General features: G+C 44.5%; 1 protein-coding gene and 1 pseudogene across 1 annotated transcript; both read left to right on the top strand.

Annotated features, from left to right (window-relative positions):
* LOC130862527 (non-receptor tyrosine-protein kinase TNK1-like) overlaps positions 1–25,635 on the top strand; it is a 414,731-nt pseudogene that overhangs the window by 363,450 nt on the left and 25,646 nt on the right.
* LOC130862532 (histone H2AX-like) lies at positions 8,434–9,191 on the top strand. The gene has a single exon (XM_057752137.1). The coding sequence runs from the start codon at positions 8,491–8,493 to the stop codon at positions 8,920–8,922; it is 432 nt and encodes a 143-aa protein (XP_057608120.1). The 5' UTR covers positions 8,434–8,490; the 3' UTR covers positions 8,923–9,191.

Here is a 25,635-nt window from a genome sequence, read left to right as displayed (position 1 = left end):
ATATTTTTATCCATTTATTTATTTATTATGTATGTATCCTGTGTGTGTGTGTGTGCGTGCGCATGTTTGTGTGTGTGCACACTACAAAGCATGTGTTGAAGTTAGAGGACACCTTGGTAGAATCCATTCTTTCTACCATTTGGGTCTTGGAATCAAATTCAGGTCACCAGGCTTTGCAGCAAGTACCTTCACCCACAGAACTGTCTCAGCAGCCTAGCCTCAGATTTTGTTCTTCCGGTTCCATTTTCCTTGTTTTTGTATTGACCTGATGCTCCCTGATTAAGGTAGCCTGGCTGACCAGTGAGCTCCTGGGATTTGCCTACTTCACATCCCAAGCACTGGGATTACATGTGCACCAACTACACTTTTTTTTTTCTTTTCTTTTTAACATGGGTTCTGTGAATTGAACCCAGTTCCTCAAGCTTTTATGGTAATCAGTTTTTGAATCATCTTTTCAGCTTTCATGTTATTTTATCAAAATAACAGACTAAGACACAGTGACAGCATGTTTTGTAGGCACCTCACTTAAGCCTAAGGTGCCACTGGTGTTTCTCTTGCTGAACTGTGAAACTACTCTGCTATCTGCTGAAGGTCAAATCAAGTGAGGTCAGCCACACTTCCATTATACAGCGTTGATCCATGAGGCTTCAGGGTTATAGGAGGTTTTGCAGATAGGATGCCAACATCTGGATGGTCTTCCCAAATTCACTGTGCACTTGCAGCTTGTCCTCCAGCACTTCTGTAGGTGGGAGAGATGCGTGGGCCCTGTGAGGAGCTGAACTATGGGAATATCCCAGTGGCGGGTTCTCAGAACCCATCTCTGCAGTGTAAAACCAGCAAGGTGCTATTCTGTAAACACAGTGCTCAGCAGAGAGTCGGGAAAAAGCTATGGCTTGTAAGATTGTGCTCTCTGGTTTTTACGCAACAAGTAGATTTCCCCATATGACCCAGCAAAGATGTTTAGTGGTTTTTTTCACAGGATTCTAGCACAGAAGACAGCGAGATTTAGGAAAAACATTCAGCCAAAGTTCAAAAGACAGTCCTCCACCGACTGCTCCATGTGGTTGTCTGGGGATTCACAGGAGGTCAAAGGATCCATGAGCCACGATATTGTTTCGCAGTCAGTTTATCTCCTCATCTTCGAGAAGCATGTCTCTGGGTTTTTTTCTTTCTCTCTGGCCACTGTAAACTTTACAAACAAGGACTGTTGACCACAGTTGATCACTTCTCTCCTGGAGGTTGTTTAGGCTGAGACTTGGTTGATTCTGCTTACCTGAACAGACAGAAGAACATAGGTTTACATGCAGGCTGAAATAATCACACAGTGGGTGTACTACACTGTGTCGTTCCTTGGCCATTCTTTTCTCTGGCTCCTTGAGACAACTGGGTGTGTTCATCTGAAGACTACTGCTTTGTGTGGACTCATGTATCCTTTAAGAAATAATTCAGGGTTCGAGGACTTGTGGTAGCTCAGAGGTAGAGCACATGTCTAACAAGCAAAGGCCCCAAGTTTGGTCCTCAGCTCTTAAAAAAAAGTAAACAATTCTAGGAGTTGTTTGAGAAATCAATTTACAGTGATTCTTTTCTATGTACCAGAGTCTTAGGGTCTTAGGAACTTATGCTGGCTTAAAAATCATATAATCTTTTGCCATATTTGTATTTTGGATAAGGAAACAGGCCGGCCGGGAAGTCCTTTGCTTGAGATCACACAGACACCACCAATACAGGTCATTGGGCCACAAGTTTGCACCTTTCACGTTCTGCCTTATTGGCGTGAAAACTGATTGGAAGCCATCTAGGCCTCATTTCACATTCCCTAGAATTTGTAATGAGCCAGTTGCAGAGCTGAGGTATGCTTGGCATCCACAGAATCTCCCATCTGCACTGCTGGCTTGTCTCTTACTGAGCAATGAATCACTCCTGGTTTGAGAATCTGGCTGTAGCTGACTCCTTCTCAGCTAGGGTGCAGGTCTGGAAGGCAAGCTGTCTAACTGGCTTTTCCACTTCCATCAAACAGGTGTCCTTGTCTTTTTATAACTGCTTTGACAATGCTGTTATTCCAGAGCTTATGAAATGCTTCCCGATAAATATTCTTTTATTTAAATACTTAGCTATCTAATTAATGAAGTATGTTGATTTTTAAAACATGCTGAATGTGGTGTTGCTTACATTAAGATTACTTTGTAATCCGTGTTGTTGAATACAGACAGTGTAGAGTTTATGCGAGGAGCACCATTCTCAGAACATCAGAAACATATCTCTAGGATAATCTCCCATCTCTTGACCTTCTTGATGGAAATCTATTCTGCTTTGATCTGTTGTTTGATTGCTTCATGGGGAAATTTACATGAGAATGTCCCTCATAGGCTCAGGTCTTTGAACACTTGGTTTCCAGTGGGTTGTGCTGTTCAGGGAGATGATGCAGGCTTGCTGGAGGAGGTTCATCACTGGGAGCTAGCTTTGAGAGCTCATAGCCCTGCCATTTTACCAGTCTGTTCTGCTTCATGGTTTTGGCTAACAATGTGATCTCTCAGCTTCCTGCTCTGGCCATTATGCCTGTCACTCGCTGCCATACCTCCCTTGCGTCATGGACTCTGAGTACCAACCACAACCAAAGTAGAAGTTGCCTTGGTCGTGGTGTTTTAACACAGCAACAGAAAGGTAAATAATTTACTTTACATGTTTAAATCTTGTGTTGACGTCAGTATTTTAAGATACTTAAAGACATATGCACAGCAAAGCCCAATCAATATGCTTGCTAAAGTGGATGAAAACTGTACAGAGAGTAAATTCTCACTGGGTGCTAAAATTCAGGTGTGAGGTGGTGAAAAAACTTCATTACTTTGAATGAAAAAGAAAACCCTATTCTCCAAGGAAAAGAAAGTTTCTGTTTATAAGGTAAAATTACATTAAATTAAATCTTTGTGATTACAATGAAGTTCTTACTTTTCAGGGTCGTCTGAAAACTGCATCAAACCCTAAATAACATCATTTCCAAAAGGTAGAAAACCCCATGAGCCAACGTTCTAACTTTTCTCAAAGTAGGAATTAAAATGAAAACTCAAGGTTTCTATTTGTGCTAGCTTCAGTCCTGTTGTAGTGATGAAATACTCTCATCGAAATTAACTTAGGGAAAAATGGCTTCCACGGCTAAAATTCCAGGTTATAGCCCATCATTATGGGGAAGTTGAGGCAGGAACTCATATCCACAGCCAAGAAGAAAGAGATGCATAGATTTTTTTTTTTTTTACTACTCAACTGACTTTCTCTGCATTTATACCATTCAGGGTTCAGCCCATGAAATGGTGCCACCCACGGTAGGCTGAGTTTTCTTACATCACTTTCCAGTGTTGAAGCAGCGCATAAGTTTCACTCCTTCAGTTTGTGTATGGTAAAACTCATACAGACATCAGCAGTTAGTATTGACTAACCAGAGATGGGCAGCTGAGAAGAGAACAAGATCAAAAGTCCTAGGGCTGATCTTCTTTCTCAACTTAGCTAGATTTAGACTCACTGAGGCAAATGGTGAAGCACATTATGAGTGTCCTGATCAGAGAATGTTAATTATGGGAGAAAGGCTCATCCTGAATGCTGGTGGTACCCTCCTGTGGACTGGGGTGCAGACAGAATGAAAGTGGACTGTAGAGAAAGCTGGTTGTGCATCAGCATTCATCTTTTCCCACTTCCCAAAGAGTGGAGCCTCAGCAGTTCACCCCCACCTTCACAATGGTCCCCCCAAATGCACAGAGCCAACCAATCATGGGCTGAACCCTCTGAAACAGTAAGCCAAAATAATTTTTTACCCTAAATTTTTCATGTCAAGCAATTGGGACAGAATGATGCAAAAGCAATGAAAACAAAGGGTGGATGGGACATACAGAGCAGAAGAGAGACCCTAAAGATGAAGGGTGGGATGGGCATGCAGATCGGAAGAGAGATCCTGACAAAGTGTGGATGGACATACAGAGCTGCAGAGAGATCCTGAAGATGAAGGGTGGGATGGGCATGCAGATGGGAAGAGAGATCCTGAAGATGAAGAGTGGGATGGGCATGCAGATCGGAAGAGAGATCCTGAAGATGAAGGGTGAGATGGGCATGCAGATCGGAAGAGAGATCCTAACGAAGGGTGGAATGAACATTCAGAGCTGCAGAAAGATCCTGAAGACCAAGGGTGGATGGGACATGCAGAGTGGTTTCCCGATGAGGATAGCATTCTCCACAGAAAGTAAACACAAGAATATGTGGACACAGGCAAGGAGAGAAACACAGATATTACGAGTGGAGGAAAGAACAGACACGGCATCAACTGCCTAAAGAAAGCTACTCTGAGCGCACCAGCTGGAGACCCCCTAGCTTCAAATGCACAGCGTGGAGTATATCTTCGTTTGAAAAGCAGCCACTGAGACTGACATTAGCTAGTGATTCAAAAGGAGGAATGCACTAGAAGGAAACTGGAGGTTTGTAGCTTTCAAAAAGAAAGCGAGAAGTCAGAAGTGGGATGGGGATATTTATAAGGTTAGGGCAAGGCTCACACCCACGATAGTCCCTGAGACCTTGTAAGTTGGGTCTCATAAACATAACCCTGCACCCGCCCTGTGCTGTGAGTGTAAGTGGAGCCCAAATGCATTGGGTTCCATAGAAGGCAAACAGCAGAGGGCTGGGTGCCATGCCAGAAAACTTCAATTTTACATCAAATTTTACTTAAAATAGTACCATTCACAAGAGTATTTATGTAAGCAGGTAAAATTGATATTTTTAATGCTACAATTAAAGCTGAATGACTTTGAGAGAAAGGCTTCCTACAGGCAAGAAATATTGAATGGAAATTTAAAGGCACAACTGGTTCCAGAGGGTAGGAAGAATATGTACAAATGTTAAACAGGTAGGGAGATGGGAGGATCTGGGATACACTGGGAGAAGGGAAAGCATGATCAGAACACTTTATTTGCAAAAAAAAGTAATTAAAATAAAAAGTTCAAAGCGAGGAAGTCCTGTTTGAGAAAGCACAACTATTTTGCACAGATAGCCCAAGTTTAGTTTGGAGATTAAAGAGCATTGGGGTAAGCTGGACAAGAGGTGAGATATTTGTCACAGATGTAGACTTGTGAGGCAACCTGAGGAGAGGGATGAAGAGGGAATTTCTGTGTCTACCCCCCACCCCAATAGAAATAGGAATTCCAGGGGGAAAATCTCCCATGTAACACTCTCAAGCAATGACTCCGGGAAGTCCACAGTTTCATTCCTCGCTTCTCTCATGGCTACACTTTGAAAGTTAGAGATAAGAGGTGAGACCCAGACATGTATTCTAAAGTGAGCCATAACTACCAAACCCAGAACACATAAGTGGCTAGATGTGTGTCATTCAATGGGATGGCTATGTAACTATTTAAACTTAAGTTAATTGAAATAAACTAAAATTTAATTTCCATCTTTCTAATCATATTTCATGAGCTTACTAGCACAATGGAACTGACAGCTACCGGATTGGAAATCCAAGACCTTTCCATCGCTATGAAAGGCTGACTGGGTAGCAGTGATTGCAACGTAATGACTAGATGACTTGGCTGTGTCATTACACACAGAGAGGAGAGAGCCCTCAAGCCAAACTTTGACTGTGATATTTATATTAGTTTGCATCCTAGTAGAAATCAGATGACACACATAACTAAAAAGAGCTTAGTGGAGACTGTTTCCAAAGGTGCTACAGAGCTAAGAAAATAGGCAGGATGCAATGAAGCTTCCAGGGATGTCACACTGTGGGAAGCCTAGCTATAGAGTGAGGACACACAACATGGGACCCGACAGGAGGTGGTCTGCAGAGAAAATTAGCCACTGGCAAACCGATAGCTCTGAGGGAGGAGGCTTGGAGAAACAGCCAGACATTCTTATCTACTTTAGTTACTTTACTATTACTGTGATGACCATGACCATATTAAAGAAAGCATTTGATTTGACTTATGGTCTCAGATGCTTAAAGTTCATGATGGTGGAGTGAAGGAACAGAGTTCTTATCTTGATCCACAACCACAAGGTCAGAGGGAGAGCATGGAGAAAAGCAGGAATTGTCTGAAACCTCTCTGCCCTCCCCAGTGACATGCCTCTTCCAGATGGCCACACCTTTTAATTCTTTCTAAACAGTTTCACAAAATAGGAGCCAGATATTCAAATATATGAACCTATGGGGGGCATTCTTATTATGGAATATTATTTTAACTGTTTAAAGGTGTGTTAGATTTTTTTTTCCTGCTGCCTTTGCTAACAATGCAAAAATGTGCTACATTCGTTTGATTAAAGAAACTTAACCTGGGATCAGGTGACTGAGTCAGCAAGTAGCTGACAGGAAGAGGCAGGGCAAAATCACGTGTAGCTTTCTAACTTAAATTATACTGTTTCTCTTGAGACACATTTTGCCTCTGGGCTTTTTACCTTTCTTATATATCCTTCTTACCTTGTTACTCCATGGCTGGCCCCTGGTGTCCTCTTCTCCCCCTCTTCTCCCCTTTTTCTCTCTCTTCTCTAGATTTCTCCTTATTTATTCTCTCTGCCCACCAGTCCTTCCTACTTTCCTCTCCTGCCTAGCTATTGGACATTCAGCTCTTTAGTAGATCAATCTGATGTTTTAGGCAGACAAAGTAACAGAGATTTACAGAGTTAAACACATGCAACATAAAAGAATACAGCATATATTTGCATCATTAAAAATACTCCACAGCATAAAGGGATGTAACACTTCTTAAAATAATATTTCACAGCACATTCTCATTCAAACCACCACACTGTCCGGAAAATCTCCTGCTAGAACATCGGTCAGCTGCAGTGAAACTGGCATGTGGGCTATAAACCATGCTTTGGGGCAAGAGCAGATAAGACCATGCTGGAGAAAGGAAAGAAGGACAAAGACAAAGAATCAGCTTTATCTGCCCAGCCGGTGTCTAGGGCAGAGGAAGATCCGACTGGTCAAGTGTTGCGGGAGCTTTGAGTAAGACAGAGTTGATGCAAATATAGGTGTCTAAGGCTCATATCCAAGGTTTGACTTCCCAGATATGTCAGCTTACACACACATGCACACACACACACACACACACACACGACCCACTCAGCATCTGCTAGGCTTATTTCTTCATGGAGTATTTTACTCTGCCGTGTAAATCAATAAATTGGCAACTTCAAAAAGAAGTTCTGAGCTTGCAAGACCAAAACCCATAACGCTTGATGTAGGCCAATTTTCCAAGAAAGCCTTGGAGTGCATCTAATTGGTCTTACCCTAGTAAGGATTCGGAAACATAGTCATGGCCTTGAGAACAAACAGTTTTCACTCCTATCTGCCTCATGGACCTGTGACTGTTTATTATATGACTGTTCCTGGAGAGGTGTGACCAAATATTTATTCACCCCAAATGGGGCACCAATGACAGACCAGAGAAACGGTTCCACCCAGTCTAGATTGGTGAAGTTGAGTCTACCCAATTAGTTAGAGGAATATGGGTGACTCAAAGGCAGCGGGAGCATGGAGAAGCCCACCCCACCATAGTGATGGAGCTGCATCTCTGAGCTCCCTGTCTAACTTGTAGTCCATTCTGATGAAGAATCTCCTCAGCCGACCCTGTTCTCTGCTTTTATACTCCTCAACCCCGTCGGGGCAGGGGCTTTGTAAGTCTTGCAACTTTCTGGGTTTTTCCCGCAGTGTCTTTCCAAGTCTCTTGAGCTTTCCTCCTTCTCCTAGAGTGAATGTTACAATTCTGAGGAAATAGCAGCACACACTCTTCATTGCCATAATTTCCTTGAAACATCTAGGACAGTGCAGCTAATATGGAAGACCATTTGTTCATCTCTTGACAACCGTTGAGAAGACCTGTTGCATTAATTAGTGTTTGTCGACTTGACAAAAACCTAGACATAACTGGGAAGACAGAATCTCAGTTGAGGAACTACCTCCATCAGATTGGCCATGTGGGTACATCTGTGGAGCATTTCCTTGGTTGCTAAAGGATGTGGGAGGGTCTATTCTACTATGCGTGCTACAATCCCTGAGCAGGTGGGCCCGGGCTGCAGAAGAAAAGGACCTGAGCAGTCAGGGAAATCAAGAGAATGAAAGTAGTGTTCCTCCGTGGTTTCTGCTTTGAGTCCCTGCCTTGGCTTCCCTTCGCGGTGAGCAGTTGCCACTAAGTCAAGTAAGTCCTTCCTCCTCAGAGTTGATTTTGCTCTGCGTTTTATCACGGCAAGAGAAAAACAAACTAGAACATCTGTCACGGACCAGGCATTGCTCCAGGCTTTTGGGATGTGACAGCGGCAAACCAGACACGATGTCCCGCCCTCAGAGAGTCTGTATCCTAGTGGAGGTGGGCACAGCGATAAAAAATACAGGTTGGTAAATCCTGCTAGAAATGAGTCTATATTGCATTCAAAAATTAAGCAAAGGACAGTTGACTGCGGCGGTTGGTGGTGTTTGACTTCATCGGCTTCGCGCTCTGCCCTTCTACCTCGAACACGATGTCGGGACGCGGCAAGACCGGAGGCAAGGCCCGCGCCAAGGCCAAGTCCCGCTCGTCGCGCGCCGGCCTGCAGTTCCCGGTAGGCCGTGTGCACCGGCTGCTGCGGAAAGGCCACTATGCCGAGCGCGTGGGCGCAGGCGCGCCCGTGTACCTGGCGGCCGTGCTGGAGTACCTCACCGCCGAGATCCTGGAGCTGGCGGGCAACGCGGCCCGCGACAACAAGAAGACGCGCATCATCCCGCGCCACCTGCAGCTGGCCATCCGCAACGACGAGGAGCTCAGCAAGCTGCTGGGCGGCATGACGATCGCGCAGGGCGGCGTCCTGCCCAACATCCAGGCCGTGCTGCTGCCCAAGAAGACCAGCGCCACCGTGGGCCCCAAGGCGCCGGCGGGGGGCAAGAAGGCCACCCAGGCCTCCCAGGAGTACTGAGGGAGCCCGCGCCGTGGCCGCCCAGCCCTCCCCACACCTCCACAAAGGCCCTTTTCAGGGCCACCACCTCCCTCACAGAAAGAGCTGAGCCACTGAGGGCCGGGCCGCCGCGTCCCCGTCCTACCCCCTTTCTCTGCCCTCGCGCGTTTTCTGCCTCCCCTTCCCTGCACGGCCTCTGGGTCAACCACGGAGGACACTGGCGCCACGGCGCCTGCCCACCCCGGAGCTTCGCCGGTCTCGTCTCGGTCTTCGATGGGCCGCGCGGAGAGGCTGCGTCACCTTCCAGAAGTCTCGGCCTTTTGCTGTGGCGGACGGCCGAAATGGGCCTGAAGGTGAGTCTCTCCGCAGCTGCAGCCGGGGCATCTCTTCAGCTTGGTGCTTAGCCCTCGCCTGGACCTTCGGAAGTGACTTGGTTACCGGGCTTTGGTGAAGAGAAATGGATCATGCTGCTTGGTCCTCTGTCCCCCTTGCTGGCCTCTGACCATTCTCCTCCATCTTCATTCATAGGCCGGTGTGTGGTGTGGCTGGGACAAAATCACGAATAGGAACCGATTTTCTCCAGGATGCTTCCTGGAACGGGACTGGGAGACGCTTACAGGCCTATGGACAGAAGACCTGTGTTCCTGCCGCAGGAGACTGGCAGCCGGGCCTAGCCATTCCCTTTTCTCCCCGGCGACTCACCTCACGACCCGAACACCTAGATACCAGCACATGTCAATGAAACCCTGTATGGACTGAGCCTCTCTTGGTTTCTGAACTGGAATTTTGCAGCTATCCCTTAGGTAGTGGGGAGTTTCAATGGGCTAATTTTATTAAAGGATTGTTTGGTTTAAAAAAAAAAATTAAGCAAAGAGTAGCCCTTGGAAGCAAGTCAGAAATACAGATGGGGAGGGTGGTAGAGGAGGTCCATCGTCCACCACTGTGCACCAGGACATGACATGGGGGGGGGGAGGCTAAAGGAAGTGAGTGAGTAAGCCATGTGGATGGAGAGGAGAAATTCAGACTGCGGAATTCTGTAGATGGACACATGCCTGACAATATACTACATTTCATGGAGGTGACCAGAGTGGATGGAACAGAGGGAAGACTGGAGCAGAGACCAGAGAGCAGTCCATGGGAGCAGGATGGGGTCGGGTAAGGCTTGCAGACACTTACACATGGATGGCTTGTATTATGCAGCCTGAAGGTCACAGCATCTGCTGGTTATTTAAAGCTGGTTCTTACGAAAATGGTCTGGTCAGTCCCGGAGATGCTCATTCTCCGCATGTTGACAGCAGAAATCCCATCATGCATCATTTTAATTTGTGTTATCTAAAAAATGGCTCACATTCATTTGATCATGAACAACTATTGATTATTGATTTAGAAATTCCCACATGTTCTCCAACACGTTCTACCAAAAAGTCAGCAATATCCCACAAAGAAATTCAGCAATGTCCCCATCCTAGCATTGTAAACCATTGGGGACTAAGCCGGATTCAGCTACCTCACAATAGAGCTGCACACTGAGCAGAGGTTGGTGTCGTACAGTGGGTGGGGCGGCTGCAGAGTTCAGCATCAGAAGACTGTGAGACAGCCACACTCATACGGGCTTCCAAAGAAATGACAAACTGAGGACTGGGCTATGCAAAGAGACTTTATTAAAATTTCTCAAACAAATCAGAATGCACAAGACAGGTGTGTGCACATATTGAAAATGGGGTTTTCTGTACCCCAAAGAGAAAGCAGGCCTATGCAGAGAAATCCAACTCCATTATGCAGTGCTGTGGTTTGGACTTGCATGTTCTGTTAGAGAGGCAGCCCACCTTCTTCAGGTTGCTTCTCTGTTGTGATGCAGCCAGCCTTCTTCAGATGGCTGTTTTGTACTTTGGTGTCCCTCCCAGGCCGGCAGCTCCTTCTCCCTCCTCACCGTTTCTTCCCCTCTATCTGCTTCATTTCTTGGTTGAAATCTCTTGATTTCTCTTGTTTTATTTCCCAGGAAAACAAGCTGTGCCTGCATTAAGACTTGTTCCAGGCTGAAGGACTGATTAAAATTTAGTGATGGGGTGGGGGGCGGTGGCAGGGCACACCTTTAATTCCAGCACTCCAGATGCAGAGGCAGGTGGATCTCTGTAAGTTTGAGGCCAGCATGGTCTACAAGAGATAGTTCCAGGACAGTTAGGGAAACACGGAGAAACCCTGTCTTGAAAAACAAAACAACAACAAAAGCCTTAGAGATTGTAGTGAGGTGGATTGTTGTGCAGGCAGTGTCAGATTGTCTTGGACTGTTTCTAGCTGCTTCCTAGGAAGACATCAGGCAATATTTGAAAATGACAGCGGTGGCTTCTGCGCTTTGCTGTGACCCTCTGACCTGGGGTGTCAACAGCGTACTCAACACATGCTTTCATTCATGACTTCCTTTGCTCTGTAACTAATAAAATCTTATGTATCCACGTGTACAATGGCTATCAGAGACGACTCATGTCTGACCATAGTCACTGGCATTTGACCCAGAATAAACCACATTTTCTTCCATTTGAGGTGAGTTTAGCATCAATGCTCTTCATAATACTGCTGCCTTATCCCCATTCTCCTCAAATCTCCCCTGATATTTGTTTGATCCCAAGAGAGCACCATGTTTGATTTTAAACAACCTGCCCTGTCCAAGAAAGCCTTTGACAGTGCAGGACATAGGGTAGATTCTTATTGTTGGTATAATATGGGTGTTTTCTTTATGTAGGTAAAATCTTGTTTCAGAGGGAGCCAAGAGAGCTTCTAGAAATACTAACCCTCTCCCATCAGAGATGCTGTATTAATGATTGAAAATGCTGTCTTCATCTCATTTATTCTTCTTCACTATTCCTTCTCAGGCAGTCCAGTCCCATGATGTCATGAACACTCAGGATCCTTCCCTCCAATGATACAACCCAGGGGCTGGAGTGTAGGCGGGTGGCTTGACTTCACACAAGGGGCAGTGTGACCTGCCCTGCTCAACAGTGGCTGTTTTTAGTGGCAATGTTTGCTGTTACATGTTTGATTTCTAAAATGAACCTAGAATCTTTCTTTGCTCCATGTCTGTTATTAAGAAAAGGAGCTTCCGGTTCAACAGTGAAATCCAGCTCAGTTATGGCCTTTTTCTTTTTTTTCTTTTCTAACCTGAGAATTGCAGACTTTCAAGAAGGCATGGGGCGGGGGGGGGGAAGTCATCCATTATCCTAGTTCATAAAGTAGAATTTTAAAACATTTGCTTCTAAGCACTTTAATAGTTGTAACAACAGAACTCATGTACTTTACTCCGTAACATTATTCTCCCATCATTTTCTATGTGGTAATTTTAATATTTGTATAATATTTCTTCTATGATTTCCATAACCATTCTCTATTAGTTAGCATTTAAATTGTTTCCATCGAGCTCTTGGCTCAGTGTGCACTGCAGTGAGCAACTATGAGCACAGAGTCTTCCTTATATTTTCAATTATTTCTTTGGGATAAATTCCCAGAGCTACAATTACAGGTCAAATGGCTTTAATATTTCTATGATTCTTTGTGCATTTCTCCAACTTTCTTGCCAGAAAGTCATACTGGTTAACAAAGCAGGCTACCTAGCATCCCTGCAAACTCCTAGATGTATTAAGTCTGCACAATAACAAAATAACCAAGATTTTTGAGACAAGGTTTCTCCATGTAGCCCTGGGTGTGCTGGAACTGATTCTGTGGATCAGCCTGATCGGGAACTCATAAATGCATCTTTCTCTGCCTCCCAAGGGCTGGGATTAAGGCCTTGCACCACTTTCACGAAAAGTATTTTTACTCAGAGTTGTGGTTAAGAAACATATCATTGCTCCAGTTGTTGCTGCTGCTATTTTGAGTTATATGGATCAGATACACACACACACACACAAGCACACACACATACACACACAAATAATGCATAGATGTAAACAGCAAGGAGGCATTTTCCTGTTCTCTTTCTTCTGTCTTCCCCAAATCCCATACAAGTCACAGTCCACGCACAGAGCAATTGAGCACTTCGCAGCCCAAACACAGTTGTTGACTGACAGAGGTTTACAGGTTCTTGAAACAAGACGAATGCTCTATGGGAGAGGCCAGTAACTGGAGTCCCCTGTGTGCTGATTGGCTCATGCCACCTTAGAAGTAGATAGATAATATGGTAGACTCTTATTCCAATAGTGGAGTTTTCTTTAAATTATTTAAAATCGGATCTCATTGTGTAGCTCAAGCTGGCTTCAATTATTCAATTCTCCTGCCTCAGCATCCCAGGCAGCGGGAGTTCAAGGTTGCCCTACTGCACTTGACATGAGGAACTTGATGAGGGTATTACTGAGTGTCCGCAAAAGTGATAACTGCATGGGGCTGGTTCTTTGGCTGCACTCTGCTCTTGCGGGCATGCTGTGGAAAGGTTAGAGGATGATACTTTGGTACTCCAGGGCCGAATGAGGAAGGAGCTCACGATGCTTCAGTGCTGCCCTTTCGTACTTCCCTGCCTCCTACTTTCCCGCATCCAGTCCTGACTCACTTGCTCCCAGACCACTGATGGGCACACACCACCCTGGAAGTAGATGGACAGCGCTGTAGATTCCTAGTCCCATAGTTCATGATGGAGACTGTGGGGCATCTTTTTATCTATCTGAGTGTTTTATTTTACATGTTTTGTCTGCGTGGATTTCTGTGTACCATGTACATGCCTGATGCTCACAGAGAATAGAAATGGTGTTGGAGTGCCAGGAAATGGAGTTACAGACAGCTGTGAGCTGCCATGCAGGTGCCGAGAATTGAACCCAAGTTCCCTGGGAGGGCAGCAGGAGCTCTTAAAAATTGAGCCACGGGAGGTCCTGTTGCCTTCAGTGCTGTGTTTATTCTGACAAAGTTAACCGTTCACTGCTGTGGGGAGCAGGAGACCTGGATCTCTATGTATTTCTGGATGACCTCGCTCTTGCAAGACCTAAGTTTGCTCATCCATTATTAAGACAAAAGATGTGATGAACATTCCAGTCTTCATAAGAATCCGTAATGGTGTCTTGTGACAGAAACGAACAAAAACGGAGACTGACCCTCAGCGAAGCTGAGCTGCCCAGATGGGGCTCTCAGATGGACCAAACAGTCCATATGAAGTAGAGACCAGCCAAGATATCCAGAAGAAACAAGAGGTCAATCAGACCGCCGGGAAGAAGCAAAAACAAGCAGCCTCAAGAAATCAGAGACCTGCTTGGAAGAGACGCAGATCAACTGAGCTACCTAGAAAGGAGCCCCTGTAACTCGTTAAGCTGTCTGCCTGTATGCTCTGGGTTTCCTATGTTCAAGAACGGTCAGCCATGCTGAGGGAGAATTGGTGATACAGCTGGATTTGAGACATTTCTGCTCCTTTTTGAAAGGCAGGGGATCACGGGGCCTTTGAGCATCATTTCTGGGTCCCTTCACAGCGGTACTTTAGTGTCGTCTCTTGTACTAGAGGAACCATGCGGTTCCTTGATCTCTGGCTCAGGCAGTGTTTTCTCTGAAGCACTGTCTCCCTGAAAATTAGATGTGTGTTTGCTCAGCAAAACATAACAACAACAACAACAACAAAAAAGCAACTAAGCCACCCCTCACTCCCCCAGAACTCACCTTTTAAACATGTTTAAGCAGAATTTCATTACGTAGCTCAAGCTGGTCTCAACCGCGGCAAGAGTCGGGAGATACAGTATGCGCCCCTGCATGAATGAATGACGGACCGAGCGACTGCACTTGGGTCCAGGACTGGCGCATGGCAAATTCAGCCAATCCAATCCTTAGCTTTTGCACAGATACGACACAATAGTCAAGAAAAACACAGTAAAAGGATCTAGGTTACACTGCTGCAGAACCATCATGGAAACGAAGGGATCCAGAGAAAAACGGCTTGAGCTTCAGGAATATGGGACCGGGTGGCTGGATCTAGCTCCGCCCTCTGGAGACCCTTGGCTGTGGGTGAGCCTGTCACAAAGGATGCTTATTTACAGAGTGGCTGTCTACATTAGTTTATTCAGAGAGCCGTTGCCAGGATCCCATTAAATGACAGACCTGAGAAAGTGCTTTAGAAATCGCAGTGTATTTTGTTAATATACCGAACTTAACCCAAGCGTTTTAATAGTTGTCAAGACCATCAGGGTCTTGACCCCTTTGCTCATATGATTGCTCTTCCCTCACTTGGACTGGTCCCTGGAAGCTTATCCCAGTGCTTAGCTGTGGATCTCTGCATCTGCTTCCACCAGTTGCTGGATGAAGGTTCTATAATGGCAATTAAGGTAGTCATCAATCTGATTAATGGGGTAGGCCAGTTCAGGCACCCTCTCCACTGTTGCTTAGGGTGTTAGCTGGGGTCATCCTTGTGGATCCCTGGGAATTTTCTTGGTGCCAGGTTTTACACCAGCCCCATAATGGCTCTCACAAGCAAGATATCTATTTCCTTGTTCTCCCTCTCTGTCCGTCCACATCTCGACCATCCTGTCTGTCAAGATGAGGTTCTCTTCCTATCCTTCTCCCCTCCCCCTCCTCTTTTGCCCTCCATTTCCTCCTCCCTCTATGCTCCCAATTTTATTGGGAGATCTTGTCTACCCTCTTCCCAGGGGCGTCCATGTCTGTCTTTCTTCGGATTCTTGTTACCTAGCTTCTCTGGGGTTGCAGGATATAGGCTCTTTATTCTTTGCTTTACATCTAATGTCCACTTATGAGTGAGTACAAAACATATTTGTTCTTCTGGATCTGGGTTACCTCACTCGGGATGATTTTTTTTTCTAGTTCTATCCATTTGCAAGCAAATTTCAAGGTATCGTTTTGTGTTTTTTACTGCTGAGTAGTACTCCATTGCATAAATGTACCACATTTTCTTTATCCATTCTTTGGTTGAGGGGCATTGTTGAAACATGTTTTTAAAAATACTATTTACTTGAAAGTTGACTAGTATCTGGGTTTTCCCTGACATTCCTGACCCTTAACCATGAGGGCACATCTCTATACCCCTGATCAGGGAGTAAATGTGTGATTTGCTTAATGTGGTTTCCATATAATGAAGGCACAGGTTTTTAATGTTCTCAATGTTGGTAGCAATAAACATTTGAATTTGGACTTAAGAAAATGATTTGAACTGGACAAGACGGCACATAGCTGTCACCCTAGCAATAAGGAGGCTGAGACAGGAGCATGCTACAAAGTGAGTTCTAGCCCAGCAAGGAAGCATGGACTACAGAGTTGAGTTTCCTGAGTGGACTCTAGCCCAGCATGGACTATATAGTGAGAAGATCTATAAATTAAATTAGTTAGTTAAGTAGCTTGAAATGAAGCTAACACAGAGATTATAAACACAAAAAGTTAGTGAGTCCTTCGATTTCATAGTTCCCCAAGTAACCACTTAGAGTTCTTGAGTTCTTTGGTTTTTTTATTTATTTATTTTTATTTTTCGCATCTGAAAGTGAAATGGAGAAGATAGGGACTGGAAAGGTGCTTCAAGGTGAACACTCCCATGTCTACACCTACACATAGGACCACCAGTGTAATATTCTCACTGCTGTGTTGATGCTGGTGCCTAGTGGCCTGAGGTCTCAGAACCTCGAATCTGAAGACTAAAACTCTTAGGATCTCTGTTTATGATTTGTGTAAGGTTTCTAGTTTGTTTCGACATTCAGATTCTCCCAATGGAAAACACCTGCGTTCTTCGCTCCTTGAAGCTGTGCCTTTGCCCCCCTAAACCTGTCACAGCCCTTCCATTTTGCCTGCAGATGGAGTTATTTGTGGGCATAAATAATTTCCTGGCAGTTATTTTAAGCAAGGATTACTGAGTTGAGAGCTGTTTCCACTGGTTTCCAGCCAGGTGTTGGTACATAATACAGTATTTATTCCTTGTGGGCCAAGCCCACAGGCTCTGATATTTTGCCTTTGCTGTTTTTGCTTAATGAACTTATGTTTTTATATATAATATTGGTGTTCCTATTTCATGGAGTTCTTACAACAGCCTGGCTATTCTCTGGCTTTAGAAACAGTACATACAGGACACAGTTGTGATTACCAGACACCAATCTCTTTTTTCCTCATTTCTACTTTTTTATTTCCATCTCTGCATTCCATATCCCCCTTTTGAATAACTCATCTTAGAAGACCGGGCTCTACTTATCGACAGTATATTGGAAAAAATCAAGAAACTGATTGTCTTTCTTTCTTTCTTTCTTTTTTTCTTTTTCTTTTCTTTTTTTTTTTTTTTGAGTTTGCAAGTATTATGAAATAAAATTTCCTTCCAGCAGGCGGCACTGTAGACTTCTGCAGGCGCTGGCTGAAAGAGCAAGTCTTTGCTTAAGTGTACTGCTAAGATCTGAAAGTTAAGTTCCCTGCTGTGCCCAGGCAGGGACAGAGCTGGACACCTAGACTTTACCCCAGAGACCAGCACTAGCCCTCTGAGCCTTTCTACAGACAAGATTATCAACTGATGATCAGGACATTGAGGATATTGTTTGAGTAGGACAATCTGGGAGACACAGCTAAGTGTTTGCATGATATGCTGTGTTAATAGACACAGGGCTCAGCTGGGATTGGAGAGTAAACCACTCAATTTAAATACAAATAGAATTTAGGAAAACACAGTGACTTGGGGTTGCTTCTGCTATACAAAGCATTGATCAAAATTACCCTGAGAGCTACATGAGTCAGATAACTTCCAAGAAACGTGAAAAATGTATAAAAACAGCAGGAAGAGATTTTTCTAAACTAAAGAGACCACTCAGTATGCAAGATTCTATAAAAGAATTGATACATTGTTCCTCTCCAGTAAAAGAAGAAGGTGTGAGTGCATGCATGTGTGTCTGCGCACATGCGTGTGATCACACACACACACACACACACACTTCTCTGTCTCTGGTTTTCAGGCCCTTGTGCAATCTCTTCTCCTTGGATGTGTGCTGGATCTTTTAATTCATTTCTTTTAAATAAAGCATGGCAAAGTGATTGAATGTCACTTCTGAGATTAGATAGGGGAGCCATGGCTTCCATCCTGCTGTTTCTCATCCATCTCTTAATTCCTATATAGCCCAGCTTCTGGTAGAAACACTGTGCTTCTGTGGAAGAGGCCCAGAGGCAAGAAACAGACATCTCTGGTCAACAGTCACTGAGAATTCAAACCTCATGGTTGAAAATGGAAAAGGATTTCTGAGTCCTTCCAAAGCCAAGGAATATCTTTCAATCGAGTCACAAACTTTGATAGCATCTTATAAGAGACCCCAAGTCTGAGGCACTTGAACTATGAGATCATTATAAGTATATATTGTTTTGGGAAACTCAGTTCTGGAGTCATTTGTTTCAAGGAAACACGCACATACACATGCATCCACATGTGTGCACATGTGGAGAGATAAAATACACAGCTTGTTTTACTTGTGGATTCAAATGTCTTAAAATAAATACTTCCTGTCTTCCTTAGTTACTACTTTATTTCTCTGACAAAACACCATGACCAAGTCAATTTATAAAAGAAAATATTTAATTTGGTAGGTCACAGGTTTCCATGGTTAGAGTCCATCACCGTCATGGCAGGGAACACGGCAACAGACAGGCAAACAGTGCTTGAGCAATAGCTGAGAGCTTATGTCTGATCCTCAAGCCCAAGGCAGAGATGGAGAGGAGATTAGAGCTGGGAATGGTATGGGCTTTTGAAACCCCAAAGCCCACTCCCAGTAACACACCTCCTCCAGCAAGGCTACACATTCTAATCTTTTCCAAACAGTTCCACCAAATGAAGACAAGCATTCAAACATAGGAGCCTATGGGGGCCATTCTAATTCAAACCACCACACTATCTTCTAAAGGTAATTTTCAAAACTAGAGTAAAGATTCTCGTCTTGGGCAATCTTGAAGGAGAAAAGAAGTCCTGGAAGGTGTAAGACAGGCCCTTGGTCCATGTGACTATGGGTTTGAAGTTGTGTGAGGCTGTGAACTGGACCCTCTTTTGAGAGAAGAAGACAGACCCTGGCTGCTGGTGATTACGAGTTGGCTGTCACATGAAGAAGACAGCCTCTCACTCCTTGTGACTGTGGGTTTGCTGTCACATGAAGAAGACAGACCCTCCTTGTGACTGTCACACAGATGTGAACTGACCCTTCCTCTAGCACAAGCTGCTCTTCCCTGTGCATTATTGCTAAACCTGGGAGCAGGAATCTTGCTGTAAAGAGATTAGGAAATGGCACAGACAGATGATGAGACAGAGGGCCATGGGCTCAACAGCCAACATCCCAGCTCCACAGAGTTCTCACCGCAGACCCCCGACTCTCCAGAGAAAGGAAGGACAATCTGACTGTCAAAGAGAAACAACCGGAGGGACAGAAGGAGGAAAATTAAAGTTCATTATTTTTGGCTGTGTCAATTTTCTTTTCTTTTCTTAACTTTTCATTGATTCTTTGTGGATTTCACAACATGCTTCCCTCTCCCATTTATCTCCCCATTCCTTCATATTAGAGCTCTGCCCTGGGAACCTCCCCCACAAATAAAATAAAATAGAACTTAAAAGGAAAAAAATGTCATCATGGAAGCTGCAGTGTGACCCAGTGAGTCTACCCTTTTTTCCAGGCATCTTTACTTGCAAGTGTTCATTGCAACGAGTCTTTGGTCTGGCTCAAGGTCTCTGGTTTCTGATACATTATCAATACTAGCCCTCATTGGGACTCCTCCTAGATAGTTTGTTGGTGCTCTGTGCCATGAATATCCTACAGCTTTGTATCTGCAGGAACAGCCCCTACATATGTCCCGGAAGTTCACAGGTTGGGTGGATGTTGGGGTGAGCCAACTCATACACCTGGTTCTGGGCCTGAGTGGTAACTGGGTTGGTCAACCCACTAGCTCTCCCTCTTTCTCACCACCAGGTTTCATCCAAACTAGCTCACCCAATGCCACAGGCAGCAAGGAACAAGGCTAGTTCTGCATTCATGCCCTCAGGCCTGGCTCCTCCACCCCCAGACACCAGCAGGGCCAGCTCTGTTGTGCTTCCCTGGCAAGGTTCAGGGCCTGCTCGTCTAAGTGTCACAGCCAGGGAGGGGCAGGACCGTCTCCCCACTCTCTGCCCACATCAGGTCTCCCATCTGCTGCAGGGGGGAAGAGGCAAGGGGGCGTCTCTCCCCCAGCCATGCCACAGCATGACGGACAGGTAGGAAGGCCAGTTCTCCCACACTCGTCTTCTCAGGGCTTGTTGAACGTCATCCCCACCAACAGGGTCAACTCCGCTGTGCTGCCTAGGGGAGGTGTCGATTTTCTTCACCAGAACAACAGGCCTGTTATCCAAAGCTTGCTAAAAAAAATTAGTAAACATTATCAGAAAGTCATTTAACATTGTCACATAATAAAATATATTTTATTACAAGGTGTCTGAGAGTTAACAACTCAAAGTGCTAACTTTAGACTCTAATACAACTTTCAGTATTTTAAAACCACTGACTTATCTTAAGTAATCATTATGAAAAGCAGAAAATGTTTGTTTAAATCCACTATCCATCTGGAGGCATTCAAATTTCCATTCTTCCAACAGTTTACATTTCTGATGGCCTCATGGTCTTAGCTGATCAGATTATTGAATTTGCTTCAATGATTTTTGCCATCACTGTCCTGTGTGTGTGTGTGTGTGTGTGTGTATAGTAGAATTATACTCAAATATTTCATTTTTAGTAGCTGCTAATATTAATAGTAATACGCATTTTTCAATTACAAGTTCTACTTTTTAAGTGCCAGTGTATAGGGAAGCAACTTAGTCTTAAAGTATTAACTTTTGTCCTGCAGTCTTGCTTATCACCATTTATTAGTTTAGAATGGTTTTTGCTGATAATTTCATTTTCTACATATAATCTCTCAATAAAGATGATTTTATTCCTTCTTGTCAACATAAAAAAATTAAAATAAAAGGAATTCGAAACAAATAAATCTAAAACAAAAACTTTTCAAATTTTAAATCTTGCCTGCCACCTTTCTGCCAAAACCTAAGCTGGAGAATCCTTGACAACACTGCCTTGATTGACCTTCATCTGATGGGTTTTGTTTTATCATATATTTTATTTTTTAAAAAAATTACTAAATAAATTCCATATCACTCACAAAATTATAACTTGTATCAACCTTGTTCAGTCCTCTGAGATGTATCCTTGCTCTGTGCACACTCTTGTGAGATTCAAAGGCTTGTTCCGTGTTCTCAGTGCTGTACCACTAGGGCAGACCATCAAGTGCGTCACTGACTGCCAGGCCAAAGCCCACCTCAGCTTTGGGCTCATCTCCTTGTACTAATCCATGAGACTGAGTCTACCTGAAAACCTTCCCATAGAATGAAAGTCACTTTCCTTTATAAAATCAAATAGAGCACAGCTTCAAGTGCAATCAAGCTGCAAGGCCCACCTCCATGGGTCACTGGTACCCACAGACGCTCGTGTGAGGTACTTGAAAATGTCTGCCTCTTTCCTTCCTCATGCATCAAAGTAGTGTTTTGGACTCCAAATAATTCCAAATGGTGATTTGAAGCAAAGGAACTGAAAATGCATCCCATGAGCACAGATGGTAGGAATTTAACATCAAGGCAACCAGGACGAGGACCAATATTGAGAAACAAAATGTACAAAACTCAATTACACTTCTATACACCCACGATATAATACTTGAAAATCCAATTAAGAAAACAAATCCATTTATCCCCCCAAAATAAATACATAAAACTAAATTAAACAAAATAGAATAAGTTATAGCTGAAAACAATAAAAGCTTGTTTAAAAGAGCCTGATTATCTATCTATCATCTATCTATCTATCTATCTATCATCATCTATTTTTTCTTATTTCTGTTTGTATATTTATGTGTCCATACCAGTCCCATGGTCACTAATAGCAATCAAAAGACAGGAGAACAAAAAAACAACTTATGAAGCTCGTTTCTCTTCTTCCACCGCCTGAATTTCACGGGCTCACATCTAGTTCTCCATGACTGGCAGAAAGCACCCCCACCAACTGAGGTATCTTGCACTACAAAAAGCTAAAGTTTTAAGTAAAATAAAAATCACCTCGTGTTAATGGGTTACAAACCTATTAGTAATCCGATAATAAATTTATATGATCTATACACTCAAGATCATATTTAAGGAACCCAAGTGGCCAACCTCATCAGATTTGAAAATTGCTTCAGAAATCAATGGAATTGCAAGGCCTTTAGAATACAGGAACAGCCATGGGAAAGAGCAAAGCAGACTAAAGGGATTCATGGTTCACAGTTCAATAACTAACATTAAAGCAATTATCATTAGGGTAGGATAGAGCTGCAGATGGGCCTAAGGAGTGCACATTTATCCAGCATGCTCAAGCTCCTGCATTCAATGTCTAGCTTCGGGGGGGGGGGATTATTTAATGCTGTGGCCAGTGCAGCCTGGATAGCCAAGACTGGCGGGGGTGCCGGGATTGAGACACTGAGGCTTCTTTTCAGGTGGAAGAACAGCAACCTTTATTTTGCCCAGCAACCTTTTTTACCTCTATTCCTTCCGTGGAGACCCACCAGCCAGAAAGAACACAAACATCCTTGTCAATTACAGACCACAAGGAAGTTCCGCTGTCAGGGGGAGTGAGGGCAGTTGGATCACAACAATTTAAAAACGAAGAAAAGGAACGGGGAGGAGGAGAAGCTTGTGAAGAAAAAGAAAGCTTACTAACTGCGACATGGCTCAGCTGGTACATAGGAGCCCTTGCAACACAAGCCAGACAACCTGAGGTCTGTCCGTGAATCACAGAAGGAGAGCAATCATTTCATAAAGTTGTCCCATGACCTCACACCTGTCTCACAGCAGGGATCCTCCACTCTACCGACCCTTGACGGTGGCTGCACGTTTCTCTTCTTTTTCGACCTTGGCTCCATCCAGGGCAGTCTCTCTCCTAGAACAGCCGCTGGATGCATGCAGTGCAGCAATTGGGGACAAAAGATGAAAGCTGTCACAGTCCATGCACAGAAGAGTGCTAGGGAGTGGGGTCCGCAGACGTCCTCAAGGCGTCAGCGAACCCGCCCGGACTGGCATTCTTGATTCCCCAGCATGCAGCCCTACAGTCTCTGGGTCAATGCAGCTCTCCTACCAGCTGCCTGCCCTCCATCACCTGCCTGGTGCTTGGGACTTTGCTCTTTAACTCTAATCTTCGCACGAAGCTGAATAGTCCAGGACTCTGGTGCCATCCCTCCCCCAGCACGGGAAGGACCCAGCACACAGGATCCCATGGCTCAGCTAATTGCTCCCCGCTGTCTGGGGACAACGGTCCCATGCTCACCAAGGAGAAGCTGCCAAGCTGGCCGCACAGCAAGGGGCAGCGGTGACCCTATTTGGCCTTCAGCATCCAGGAGGCCCTCAGCAGGGCAGCTGGGAAGAGCCTGACTCTTACTCCCTTCAGAACTTCTGATTGAGGCCCTGATTGGTTGGAAAGTCCTGAATGAGACCTACAACCAGTCCCATGCCTAACTCAGCCAGGTGCAGGCCTATGCAGGAGAATTTTGCTTTTAAGCAGAATTTGCCTCTGCCTGCCTGGCAGGGTTGGCAATGCTGTCTTTTTGTAATCCAATAGGCACTTCCTGTGCTTCCTCCTTGCCCGGAGCCTTTAGTGTGCACAGTGCACTGTGCACTCATGCCCAATGGAGAGATGGCCGTGCCTCAGAACTCAAGGAACACCCAGCCCACCACAAGTCCAATGGTGCACTTCATTGTCTTACAAAGGACATTATAGGATCTGGATGGGCAATGGAGCTGTTATTTCTACAGAAGTGCTAAGGACTTAATAGATCACAGGATGCTTCCTGAGGGTACTTTGGAGGATTATAGTTGATAAGATAATAATTATCAATTGCTAGAGATGCAAGAACATAGAACATCTTTAGTCCACAGCTGGTCACATTAGTTGAGGCCTATAGCCCAACATTCTCCAGGAATCTAGAATTTCCTCTATGGCACACCAAAGACAGCTCTCCCTCTGTCTCTATCTCTAAGGTTGCACAGTTTGAACCATAAATAAAAACATAACAGGGGTTGGTGTGAGGCGCAGTGTAGAGACACCTGTGGCCAGCCCTGACCTCCTGAATCTATTGCCAGAATTTACACCTTGGACGCCAAGAACTGACTCCTGCAAATTGTCCTCTCTCCTCTCTATGGCACAGACATGTCCATATAGACAGACACACATACCTGTCCTTGTGCACACACACTGAATAGGAATGTAATTAAAAACTAAATGAGTGTGGTGGTGCACACCTTTAATTCCAGCACTCGGCAGACAGATACAGAGTAATCTCTGTGAGTTTGAGGTCAACCTGGTTTACAAAGCAAGATTCAGGACAGCCAGTACCACCCTGTCTCAAAAACAACCAAAACCAATTCCTCACCTCCAAACCAAACCAAACCAAACAAAAACAGAAACCCCACAAAACAAAAAAGTAATTAGAAATCTAAAAAAAAAAAAAAAAAAAAATCTAAAATAAAAACAACACATGCCAGGCTGGAGAGATGGCTCAGAGGTTAAGGACACTGACTGTTCTTCCAGAGGTCCTGAGTTCAATTCCCAGCAATCACATGGTGGCTCACAACCATCTGTAATGAGATCTGGTGCCCTCTTCTGGCATGCAAGCATACATGGAAGAAATGTTGTACATATAATAAATAAATAAAAACAACACATGCCAAGCTAGCTTTGTGTGTGATTACATACTTATAACCCAAAATTCTGGAGAAAGAGGCAGGAGCTGAAGCTTTCCTGACAGCATCACAGGGAATTGGTACTACCATGGGATAAATGAACCCATCTTTCAAGAAAGTGAAATGAATATCCAAGTAATATGCCACAGGAGGACACAATTATCATGCATGTTAAGTTTAGTTTATATACAGAGAGATCATATCACTGACCCATGAAATGCAGCAAAAAAGAAGACACCCCTGTCAGCAAAAATCATTTGTAACTCTCGAGCTCCACAGTGAGTTAACAAGTCACTAAAAGTTCATCTTTGCTCTTTAACTCTAATCTTCGCAAGCTGAATAGTCCAGGGCTCCGGTGCCACCCCTCCCCCAGCGCGCGAAGGACCCAGCACAGAGGCTCCCATGACTCAGCCAATCACTGAGCATCATTAGAAAAACCTTACCTATACTGACTTGATAACAAGCAGACTTTGGGCAGACATTAATAATATTGGGGTCAGGGAAGCTCTCACAGGCTTTGCCCCTCAACAAGGTAAAAATCTTATTAGTCAGGCTGCTGATCATGGTGCTGATGCTTAGAGACACAGCTGTTTAAAGATAGCAGATGTGGCATCTATTTAACCCTGCCTTGCTTCCCTGCAGCCCAGATCTCTTCAGCTGTGAAGAGCAGAGTGCTGATGAGGCTGCCTCCATCTCTCTCCACAGTACACACAGACCAGGTGGCCAGGTCTAGGGGACTTGAGTTGTGGCCTCACCCTTATCTACTCTGTCCCAACATCAGGGACTCCAAATCACCGATCTCTCACAGAACATCCATCTATTACCTTAGAGCACCTATCCCCTGAGAAACCCCTAAAAATAAGAACAACCCCCTTGTTTAATGGAAAGTTCCTTTTCAAAGTTAGATGCAGAACATCAATGTCCCCAAGCCCCACTCTTGTGGGACAGAGTTAAAGCTAAGAGCTGCAGTTTCCAGGAGTTGTGCTTAGTAAACTCCAAGACAACAGGATCATTTCCCTCTCTTCCACTTTGGG

The sequence above is a fragment of the Chionomys nivalis genome, chromosome 20 (genome assembly GCF_950005125.1).
Source record: "Chionomys nivalis chromosome 20, mChiNiv1.1, whole genome shotgun sequence".
Taxonomy (NCBI): domain Eukaryota; kingdom Metazoa; phylum Chordata; class Mammalia; order Rodentia; family Cricetidae; genus Chionomys; species Chionomys nivalis.
The sequence above is the reverse complement of the archived record's forward strand: the minus strand, read 5'-3'. Positions and strand labels throughout refer to the sequence as shown.